The sequence below is a fragment of the Benincasa hispida genome, chromosome 5 (genome assembly GCF_009727055.1).
Source record: "Benincasa hispida cultivar B227 chromosome 5, ASM972705v1, whole genome shotgun sequence".
Taxonomy (NCBI): domain Eukaryota; kingdom Viridiplantae; phylum Streptophyta; class Magnoliopsida; order Cucurbitales; family Cucurbitaceae; genus Benincasa; species Benincasa hispida.
This window is the reverse complement of record NC_052353.1, coordinates 63,505,263-63,517,029: the sequence shown is the minus strand read 5'-3', so window position 1 is coordinate 63,517,029 and position 11,767 is coordinate 63,505,263. Positions and strand designations below refer to the sequence as shown.

Genomic DNA, 11,767 nt, shown 5'->3' with positions numbered 1-11,767 from the left:
TATTTAATTAATTGTTTTTTTAAATTAAAAATCAATTTTAATTCAATTTTTGGAAATTCATTGAAATTTTGATTTTAAAATTAATTTTTGAAGATTGGATTTTCCCACTAACTAAGCTAGGAGTTTGGTTGTCTTCTTCACAATTAACCAATAAATTAACCATTTTGTGTCGTCAAATTTTGATGCAATTAGATTGCATGTTATTCTTTAATAAATAGAGATGATTTTGGCATAAAAATGGTTAAGAATTTTGTGAAATAGAAGGCTAATTTTGCAAAATTCATTCCATTGTTCATCTTCTTTCCAACCTTCATTCCTTCTCAAATTCACCACAAATTTGGATCCCACCATCCAATCTAAGCCTAGAGAATAGTAGAGAAGACTCTTGTGTTGGTCTATAACCAAGTGGTGCTGAAATTTATCTAGAATTGAAGGGGAATTTGGAGCTTCAAGGGTAAGTGTTCTTGAAACTTTGTTTTTCCTTTTTTAATTGCATGTTTAATCCTCTAAATTGAGCATCTTAGAGTGAAAATTGATCAAATCAACTTCTGCTGCATGCTCATTTATCCTGCACCTATAACGAGTTTCTATTTTGCAGGTTTTGTTCTTTGCTTGATTGTCGTACCTTGACCGTTTGTTGTTCGTCGTTCTGAGGATCTTGCCATTTTTCAACCTATTATCATAATATAGATGATTGCTTCCTTTCCAAAAATATTTTTTTTATTTTAATTCATAATAAATATAATTTAAAAATATTTCTGACAACGTGATAATATAATAAGTTGAGAATTAGTGAAATTTCATATTTGGCATTTTGAGTAATTGAATATTTGTTGGGGTGTAATTAATAATGGTGCGAGTTCGAGCATCTCATAGAGCAATAACTTCAGTTTGCAGTTGAAAAAAAACTTATAAATCTCACCTGCGACTAAAAATCTTCTCAAATTCTTTCTAAATAGAAAAACTTATAAATTTTTTAAAAGTGGAAATTGGTAAAAAGACTCACGAATTCTTTAGTATTTAAATGAATGAGGTACATAAGCTATAATAATATCAGAAAAAAAAAATATCAGAAGATGGAGAAAAAAAAGCTAAATTTAAACCCATTTTGTTCTGACTTTCTATAGTTAGAAGAAACGAAATGAGAGAGAAAAGAAAGGAAAAGGGAAAAATACTTACAGATTTTAAAAGTCACTTTACTAGTTTAGCTAGTTAAAAAAAACATTTTTGGTCCTCAAATTTAAGATTGATGTCTATCTAGTCTCTCAAATTTCAAAATAAACATGGTAGTTTCCAAAATTTTGAAAATAGTTCTAAATAGTCCTTGTGTTAATTTGATGACTAACTTGAAAAACTTGATGATGTAACAAACTTGAAAAAAAAACCAACTCAATTATATCACATCAATCTTTTTGTTAGTCAACTTACCATTCACTCTACTTGGTAATCGAACTAATTTTACTATTTTAAGGACAAAAGTGTTACTGTCTAAATTTTAAGAATCAAATGAAAATCTTTAAATCGAAAACGTAAAATAATTTCTTGAAAGATGGTTTTTCTCCTGCCCAAAAAAGAAACCTTATTATATGATAATTGACATTGCACTTCTATATTTTTTTCAAACTATGTCATAGAGACTGAAGGAGCATTGAGCCTTCTTCCTTCCATGTAAAAAAGCCTTCTTCATGTCCAAGCTAACTGCTAGAGTTATTCAAGTAATTTATTTTAGAAGGAACAAAATTTAGAACATTTTTTCAAACCAGTAGCAAAAATGTCAAATCATTGTCTTGTAGCTCTTTAGAACTCAAATACAGAATTGTATAATGATCTTGTTTCAATAATTGTAACTCTCTACATTGAAAATCCTCACAGTGAAAGAACAATAAAAATAAAATAATAATAATCATAACAATAAGAGGTTTTGAGATGTCTTCATGGTTGAGATTCATGAATGGAAGAAAATAGAATAATATGGATACCTCTAGAATACAAAGCTTGAGTAGAAGATCCACTCAAAAGGCAGTAAGTAATCCTTTGAAACCGCATAAAACAATAGGAGCAACACAAATTTGTCCGAGTTCACTACAAAATTGATTACAATTTTTCGAGGTTAAATCCAAAGAGTTGAGCCATAAGGATACTGGCATGATATTTGAATGTGATCGGCGACTAGAGACCGTACAAAAAATTACTTCAATAGCAATAATACAAAACGTCCGGTTAAATCTGTTCAAAATTACCGTGGCCCTGTAGGAACAACAACCAACCAGATTGATCTAAGAAACTATTCTATTAACAATATCCTGGATGAAAATTATAATAATAAAGTCTATGTAACCAAATTTATTATCAGAAACTAGAATGACAATTGAACATGTAATTTCCCTACAGGCATCATCAAATTTAAGCAGATCCCATGACAACAGTAATTCAATAATGTCATTCATTGTATTTAGTGAATCGGATTGGTGAACAAGTTTCTAATAGAACAGGAAATTAGTGATCAAATCAGGTCATTAATGCATCTGATGAAAGACCTCTTCACCAAGTAATGGAGAAGTTTTATACTATACTAAATAGAGGTGGAGCCACTTCTTAGATGTGTTAGGAGTGTAAACAAAGTTCTACATTGGTTAGGAAAGGGAGAGATCACAGTATATAAGTGAGGACGATCATCTTCACTCGTATAAGGTCTTTTGGGTGGTTTCAAAACCAAAGTCGACAATATCACACCACTGTAGATATAAGTAGAGGTTTTGTTGTCCTTATCAAGGAGTTGTATGCCAAATTTATATATACAGAGAGAGAGAGAATTAAGACTCTAAAGTTCTCACCGATTTTCTAAATTTTAGAATGCAAAGATTTCATATATAAATGCTCCTCCCAGCGAAAACTTTTTATCTGATACACAAAAGGCAGCACATGTTGCCATTCACTCCTAAAATGGGATCAACTTAGAGATTATCTTGCAAAAAGAATACAGTAAAATCAATTTACATCCCTGGGGAATTAAGAGCCGGAAAAGAAATTTGAAAATCGTGTACTCTTTGCATGAAATATTATGTAAACAAAGACAAATCAACTACGAGACTAAGTAGAAATATGTTTTCAGATGAAGCCAAACATAAATCAAATAACTCATACGACAGGACCAGGTTGGCAAAACAAGTTAAGAGAGCTTACTGGAATTGACTAGGATTCAGACAATGTAATTTGGCAATCAACGTTGGCCGTCTTCCTCATCAGTCTCCTCAAGAATTACATATTTGCTAGCAACATTTGTTGACTGTGAGCTTACCACTTTATCTTCACTAGATTTCATCTGTAGCTTTTTGTATCTGACGAGCAATTGGAGATAAAACATGTGATGACTTAACACAAGAAACGCCCATAACCAGATTTTTACTTGTTTAGATGCAATTTATAAGATATTGTTATTTTATGTACCTATACTCCGAGTCTATAATTCAATGTGAAGTTTGCCTTTTCAATTGCTTGGTTTATGATATTGGAACGATTCAATTATAACAATATTTCCTCTGAAATACTAGTAATGAACAATCATATAACATTTGAAGGTTAATTATTAACAAAATTTGACATATTGTCAGGCATGTTAATTAAGCACTATATTTAATCTTAGAATGAGGGAAATTTTAAGAGATGTCCCGTTTATTAAAACGACAACTTACTTGTACCAATTGAACAAACTGACCCCAATCATAATTATGATGAGACCAAACCCTTTTAGCCAGGTAAATTTATCGTGGAAATAAAATACTGCAACCTGAAAATGCAATAAAGCAATATTAAATTAGAAGACGAAGATACCAGGGACCAATAGCCTCAATAATGTTGGATAAAACAGTGCTCGTATATGTCAAAATTTTATATCTCAACACCATACATGTTAAAAACCTTCTTTTTTTTTTTTTTTTGGTGGTGTGGGTTGTGGGGGGGAGGGGGATAAGAAATGCTTTGATTAAAGGATAAGAAAAAACCGAGGGGTAGATGGAAGACAAGATGTCTTCCCACCTCAATGTCACCCCTTCTAAAAAAATTTGAATGTCATTGCATTAATATAGAAGGAAGAACAGTGACTCGAGGAGTTCATTTCCTTGCAGTGGGATGCTGGTGAAACCATAACCTAGAGTCAATTTAATTAAAATCACCACTATCGCAGTGAAACAAGCAATCTTTTTTTAAAAAAATATATATAATAATAAAAATAAATTAATTAATAATAATAACAATAGTGAAACAAGTAATCTTAGAGCTGTGACAGAGAAATAGAAAGAGAAAAGAACGACCAGCCTACTCTACAAAGACATTTAAATGATTCTGGTGAGTAAAGATGCACGTTTTCAGCAAATATATCCTATTAAAAGGCGGTACCAAATTTACATCTGAAATTAAAAGTGAAATGGCTAGATAAATTGTATGTTATGTAGCACATTATCTCGCACAAATAGGCTCTTGATGAACAAGCTCAAAACTACCTGTAGCAAGTCATGACAACTCAAAAAGAAATGCTTCAAGAGAAGTGGTAACAAATTAAATACTTTGAGATGAGATACTAGACCACAATGAAGCAAAATCGCAGGACAGCCCTACATCAGTATAACTTCATTAGAAAGTACAATAAATATGGTCAGAAATTCTCATACCAGTATAGTTACAGCCTCCTTTACAACACCAGCAACCGTAACTGTGACAGCACTAGTTACAGAGACGAGGATATATTCTGTTAATACCTGCAAAAGCATAACATAATTCTTCAAATAGAGAAGCAAACAATATACTTGAGCCCCAAAATGTTAGGACAGGATTGGAGACAGCACTTTATAACAAAATTCCCAGCAAATAAATGCTCTACAGACTACGCCTACTGTGGAGTTGATACAAATCAATCCTCGTCCAGCAAAATTGTGATTATTATACAGTGAAGGAAAAATTCAAATAGGTTCCTACCATACAGAAGGCAAGTGCTCCACCAAAAAGCATCAGCAAGCAACTCCGAGTAACATGCCAGATACTATTGAAATATCCATTACTCGTAAATTCTCTCCACGGATCTAAACCAAGGGATAGCATCAAAGTCACAATAGCCATCACTGGTGTCACATAGCTCATAAGGGTAAAAGGATTTTTCAGACCTGAAATGAACGGAACCACGTTGGTAGATAGCACTTACCAGCACTAGTTTGGTATGGAAAAAAATTTGAAATCTGAATGAAACAATGGCAAAGAGTTGCCTAAAAGAACTTAACGTCAATATAAAATGGTCTTGTAGAAAGAAAATGGATGGACTCAAATAGTAACTCATTGAGGATGACATGTAGACTATTTCACTTGATGAAATAAAATAATATATCATCTACGGAGGCTGAAAGTTTTGGGATAAAACTCAAGATTGCAAGAACAAATTGATAATTTTGTCCCTGAAGCCTTGCAGAAAAATCCACGGATACAGAACCAAAAGAAATCCAATAATAGAAAACTAAACAGCATGCGAGAGCCAAGACACTTACCATATGCTTCTCGCTTTATATCCAGTAGGGCATAAAATGCATCATACGGGAAAAAGTGTCAGGATTGAAGCCAACAAATAAAAAAGCAAGAAACGGACCAAATAGTTGCTTGAAAAACAAAAGGATTTCTGACAGCATAAAACACGAGTATACACGGGAAAAGGAATTTGAAAAATAAAATTCATACCTGAAGAAGAATTTGCGTCATGGACCACCTGAAGCCAGACATAACAGAAGCAAGCATAACAAAAATGAAACCCCAGAATTCAAATTCTGTCTCCTTTGCAACTGCATACACAAGGCCAGAAAAGAAAATGTGCATAAATATATTTTTAATCGAAAATTTTAGCCAAAATGTTAGAATTAATGAATCAATATATCAAAAAATGTAAGAACTTAGAAGTGATGAATGCTTCAAGTTGCTATGGACACAAACAAAAGGATCACTTCCAACTTCAATCTTTCTTGAGTATGTGACATAGGTAAACAGTAAAGTTGGTATACCCACCGTGAGTTCTAAAAAACTATTCCTAACCACCATGGCTGGCTAGTAGTGGTCACACGCGCGCACACACAAATGCTTCAAGTTGCTATGGACACAAACAAAAGGATCATTTCCAACTTCGATCTCACACACACACACACATAAAATAAAATTGAAAATAGCTGACTCGAGGACCTCTCCAGCAACTTTTTCTTTCTCATGAAAAATTATGTTGTTTCTTTCATCCCAAATCTTCCACAAGATGAGCTTTAGTAGCCTTGAATGGGTGATCAATAAATAGCAACTCGATCCAATTATAAATAGCATCTCTATCCAATTATCTTGGAAGAATAGTTACGGTGCAAAATAACCACAAAGTGGCTCGAATACACACAATATAGAAATAAAACAAACAAACAAATAGACTCAGTCCTTCCCGTGTAAGGGTGATGGGTAATAAGAGTGCAAGTTCAAACTTGAAACCTATAAAACTGACAACTCAGTTCAATGGATCTGACCTTCGGAGGTCATTTCCATTTGAATATAATCAAGAATTACACATTTTAAATTATAAAATTCATGAATTATCAGCTAGGAATAAAATAAAAATGCTCGATACCTGTTAATAAAATTCCAACAGATATAATCAAGATGATGCCAGAAAGTCTGAAACTAGGAGCCTCCAACCTGAAACAAGAAATTTCATGCTACACTTGTAAATAATGAACCAAATATTATGATATGAAAATACAATGTCTAGAAAATAAAATTCATGATATACGTAACAGGAAATGTTCATAGACAACAAAATCTGCAAGAACTAGTATCATGCTATGGTGTGGTTTAAACAAGCCTATCAATACGGAGATGTAATATAGGTGCAAAAGGAAGAATGGTAACCCAACCCAACATAGGAAATTACTGAAATTGAAAGTTCATTATTGACCACATTACAATAGTCCTTGGTTGTTTATAAAAACTTTAGGATAAATAACTTAGCAGGATAATCAAAAGTCATAAATCCTCAAATAACTTTAAACAAAATACACGTAAAAATAAATAGTTTTAGACGGGAATGAATGGTTCTTAAGGAGTACAAAGATAAGTGATTTAGTAAGTTTATAAAATTCTTTTTGACTACTCTTGTCGATTCCTGACAGGTTTTTCCTCTTTCAATTACTCGTTTTAAGTTATTTGCAGCTCATTGCAAAATTTCTACATTAATAATACTTCAGCCCAGTAACAAAGAATAAGTATCCTGGCAAATGGAAGTTTATGCAGTTTTTCTTTCCATTAATAAACTGGGGTTCATTCCCCTGGTATCTAAAAGATATACAACTTTTTTATTTAAAAAAATAATAATAAATCTAATATCTTCTCATTAGCACATACCAAGAAATTGTTTCAATACAATTAATCTACATTAACATTATCTTTGAAAAGCCCAAAATTCCACCTTCAGTAAGAAATCCAATTACATGAGGAAGCAAAAGAGAAGATGGAATATTTTAAATTTTAACACTCAATATCAATAAGCCATCTCCAAGCATTATGTTGAAATCCTTTGATTAGGAGCCAAATATAGGATACTTTTCTTTGATGGTCGGTATTCAGGGCAATGTTGGTGGAAATTTTTTTCTATTTTCAACATTCACTGGGTCTTCTCCAATTCATTTAAGGAGAATGTCCTAGATTTATTGGTGGGTCCAACCGTAGCATGAAAATCAAAATTTTCCTGGGCTAATTCGATGAAGGCTTTATTATCAAAGTTATGGTTTAAGCACACTCAGAGAGTTTTCCATAATAAGTCTTCATTGGGGGTTGATCATTTTGGTTCTTCTCGTCTGAAGGCCTCTTCATGGTGCTCTCTCACTAAATGCTTTGCAAGATATACTATTCAGGATATTTCTCTTAATTGGAATGCTTTTACGTTAGCATCTTAAATTAATTTTGTACTACACTTATTTTATTACTTGTTTTCTTTCTTGTTTCCCCTTACGGAGTTCTTTTACTTTTGAATGTTAGTTTCTTTTCATTTCACCGATGAAAAGTGCCTATTTGTTTCCTTTCAAAAATAAATAAATAATAAAAATAAAAATCAATCACAAGCAAAATCTCTTTTCTCATATATTTAGCATGAGGCCTTTTCTTGAATATAGTTTTCTTCATTTCCTATTTAAAAAATAAAATTTTAAAAAAGAATCTTAAACATATAGAGTGAAAAGCAACATAATTAATAAAATTCATAATCAATATTCAGCATAACTCTATATTCAATACACACAGCTAAAGAATCTTCAGGAAGGTAGAAAAGTAAAGCTGAAATCATATTCCGTTAACATTATTCTCAAATGTCATGCTGTATTAGAAAAACACAAAGCACTGTAAGCTTCCAAAACGTATGAGGTACGAGAAAATTGGATGAAATTAGATGTAATTATATAGATAAAGGCACACATAAGAAACTAGATTACAACAATTTAGTTGTACAACTCACCTGAAAGCAAAAGCAAACAGGAGAAGAAATATAGGAGAACCGGATTTACACTGAAATCAAAAAGAGAGAGAGAATTAGTGTTATGAAGTATAAAGTAGAATATGTTTACAGCATATACAGTTTGTTGACTAACAAATAAGCATGAAGAAAAGGTATCCAACCATGGTAGCAAATGTGACTGATATCGACACAAGGGATGCATTGCTTAGATTGACATCCAAGGCTGTTCCAAGAGCCGTTGGGACAACTGTGAAAGGCAAAGTCCATCTGTGGCATTAGTTGATAGAAAAGTTAATTTACACACGATATAAAGTAAACATCCTAAGGGCTCAAACAAATGTAAACAAATGTCTAATAAACTAAAATAAACACCATCCACAAAATTTCAGAAAAAAATAACAAAACATAGCCACAGTAATTTAATTATTTACAAATTCATGATTTTTAACAACTACCGCATGATGAACAGCAGAAAAATACACGCAATAGTTTTTGAACTTTTTAGGATCAGGAGGATTTGTCCAAAGAAATTAAAATATAACTGGATTAACAATTTACCAAAGAAAGAGAATGTCACATTCTTCTAAGTAAATCATAGAGAACTTATCCATCGTTGTTTACTTCATAATGCGAAGTATATATTAAAAAAAATAGATTTTATTCAGTTAATTTTTCAACTGTTACTTGAACAAGACAAGAAGATGCCTTGATGCATTTTCACAGTTAGCAACGTTATCACATTATACATTAGCTTGGTAGGGTGGAAAGGTCAACTGCAGTATGTAGACCAGCATCATGAAAAAGATAAATCAAAGTCGTAAGTTTCAAGATTACCTTTAATGAAGTAATCCCTCCATGTCATAGTAACACAAGGTTGGAATCGACTAGACCAAATCCATGTGATCAAATTGGATAGAACAGCTTGCATGGTAAAATGAACAGTATTCATGAGCAATGGAGCCGGGAACCTACCCAAATGATCTCCTAATAAAGATTTATTATATCTGCTCAAACCAGGAGAGATTCCGTTAATTAAGCATTCTAAATAAACAGTATAACCTTAATTGTTGATTATGTGAATAGAGAACTTACAAGGTCAAAAGAAGGCTGAAAGTATACCAGACAAGAACAAAGAATAATGTCTTTAGCACATTGGCAGCGGATAGAGGATTCTTTGTATCTAGCTGCAGTGAATTATAATGATCACTGTGAAAGGGTTCACGGTCATCGCCATTAAAATGCCTCCCAAGTTTGTTCTCAATACTTAAAGGTTCATATTTCTCACTTCCAATTCCGTCGACATGAATAGGGAAATGGGCCTCAGTCTCCCCACCATTAGACTGCATACTTGTCCGCTGTCACTTTATATATCAGTTTATCTCCTCCTCAAAATGCCAGTTTATACTATCTGACCCAGTTCAAGTGAAGACAATTTGAAACCAGTGTATTGAGCACTTGAATTTGCATATATTAAAGGATTATCAACTGGGACAGTACCACTATGTCACACCATCTTGGAAAAAAATGGCTCTCTATGACAACCACCACTTCTTGACTTCCAGTCTCAATAGATTCAACCCTCGCGTGTTTAAGCTTTTCTGTACCCAAAGAATTCCCAGTCATCTCCTTTGCTCTACTAACATAAAATCATCTATGTTCTCCAACACAATCACTGACAGATGCAAATGAGTAAACAGAAAGCAGGAATTTTATGCATTGTGACAGATTATAGCAAGTTGTAAACTTCGTGTAAAATTCAATTACTAATTGAATTAAAAATAAAGATAAACTGAGTCGGGACAAAACTTGGATCCTTATACAGAGTACGGAACATATAAATTGGACAGTCATACAGGCGTGCAGACTTCATTTCATAATGATAATGCCAAGACAGGCCCTCTTTCAGCTAAAATTAAAGAACCTCTCTTTGATCTCCTTGCGATGCCTTGTCATCTCTCTACTATAAACTTGTTATCATTCAATACAACTGTTTCTTAACCCAAACAAAATTTTAAATACATATACACAGAGAACCCAACTTCCGTGGAGCTTCATGATCATAAAAAATTGGAAATTCATGATTTATGAACTTTTCGGCTACAAATTATTAAGTGTAATAGCCAGCAAACACTAATAAGTCATGGGCGAGATAACTTCGTTCAATTCGGCACAGATCCTATGATTCTTTATAACTTTCTTCCCGCCTCCAATAATTCATTAGAGAAGCAGCATAAACTAAACTAATGTAGTCAGTCACTTAAAAATCAAGCTTTGGCAACAGCGGCTATCACGACTCACAACAAGTGACGTCGTGACGTCGTTTAAGAGCTATTATGAATGAGGCGCGTGAAGATTGCGCGTCCGTAACAGCAACATGTGCACACATGAAGGGAAACAAGATAGCATAGTTCTAGAAAACTATCGCGGAGACTCGCTACTTCAAATTGATCAAAAAGACACGCAACTAATTAAAGGAACAAACAATAATCAACAAGATGAAGCATCGATAAGGATGAACTCGACCTCAATCCGAGTAACAATAATGCGTTAGTAAACAATGAAATAATTCAAAATCAGCTAAACAGAACAAGCATCATCGTGATAAACAAACACAAACGTAAAATCATTTCAAAGTACGACGAGATTCTCCAATATTCGACATACCGAAACAACTGACCTGAGAAGAATCTGAGGAAAGAATTGAAGAAATGAGCAGGAATATGCAGAAAGAATGCAAGAAGAACCAGGAAGAAGGAGATGAATGAGGAGAGATCTGATCTAAAGGTCTTGAAAATGGCGATTGCAGGTGTTGAAATCTCAAATCAGAACGTCTGTTTTCAATGTTAAATGTGGCTGGTGAATGGTGAACGATGTCAATGGCCATTTCTAAAAGGTAAGATAAATTGATAATATAAAATCTACCTGCTTTACTTTATTTTCTTTATTATAATTGAAGTGCGCGCCTGTACGGGTGGGGCCGGGGGTGGTTCGGTATGTGGTCGAGTCGGGTGCAGGCCCAGTGGCCAAGATTTAGGACAACCATGAACCCGACCGTGAGGGTTCGCCCGGGCGGGTCCCATGCTGCTGGCCATCGCTTCGGTTCGAAGATATAATTAATAGGGTCTATAATTAGACAAATTAAGGAATGGCAAGTCTGTGTATTTCTTTTAGGTAAGCCCAAGTTATCACTATATTTAATTTCCTAACGCATATACAATGAACCATGGGATTTATAGAAAATCACGAAAAATTTTG

At 33.4% G+C, this 11,767-nt stretch overlaps 1 protein-coding gene across 7 annotated transcripts; it reads right to left on the bottom strand.

Moving 5' to 3' along the window:
- Nucleotides 1-1,809: 1,809 nt before the first annotated feature.
- On the bottom strand, nucleotides 1,810-11,412 carry LOC120077923 (probable sugar phosphate/phosphate translocator At1g06470). Of its 7 annotated transcripts, none has more exons than XR_005481861.1 (14): nucleotides 11,190-11,412; nucleotides 9,605-10,110; nucleotides 9,347-9,516; nucleotides 8,674-8,759; nucleotides 8,513-8,562; nucleotides 6,635-6,702; nucleotides 5,719-5,819; nucleotides 5,532-5,544; nucleotides 4,972-5,156; nucleotides 4,668-4,754; nucleotides 3,693-3,787; nucleotides 3,184-3,338; nucleotides 2,835-2,965; nucleotides 1,817-2,247 (listed from the first exon to the last, which is right to left on the bottom strand). XR_005481861.1 is itself a non-coding variant. In XM_039032031.1 (14 exons), exons 3-13 carry the CDS (start codon nucleotides 9,856-9,858, stop codon nucleotides 3,221-3,223), a joined length of 1,227 nt encoding a protein of 408 aa, XP_038887959.1. In that variant the 5' UTR covers nucleotides 9,859-9,920; nucleotides 10,010-10,110; nucleotides 11,177-11,412; the 3' UTR covers nucleotides 1,817-2,247; nucleotides 3,184-3,220. The 7 variants fall into 7 exon arrangements, 5 of the variants coding, with proteins under 5 accessions (XP_038887960.1, XP_038887959.1, XP_038887958.1 ...); XR_005481862.1 differs by having other exon boundaries at nucleotides 2,835-2,901; XM_039032031.1 differs by lacking the exon at nucleotides 2,835-2,965 and having other exon boundaries at nucleotides 9,605-9,920; nucleotides 10,010-10,110; nucleotides 11,177-11,412.
- Nucleotides 11,413-11,767: the final 355 nt, after the last annotated feature.

Bases quoted from the DNA above. Each gene is read 5' to 3' on its own strand.
- LOC120077923 (XM_039032032.1), bottom strand. From the start codon at position 9,858: ATGCAGTCTAATGGTGGGGAGACTGAGGCCCATTTCCCTATTCATGTC. The intron at 6,703-8,512 runs GTGAGTTGTACA...TTCTTGTTTCAG, and splicing joins CTGTTTGCTTTTGCTTTCAG to GTTGGAGGCTCCTAGTTTCA. The intron at 4,755-4,971 runs GTAGGAACCTAT...ATGCTTTTGCAG, and splicing joins GAGCACTTGCCTTCTGTATG to GTATTAACAGAATATATCCT.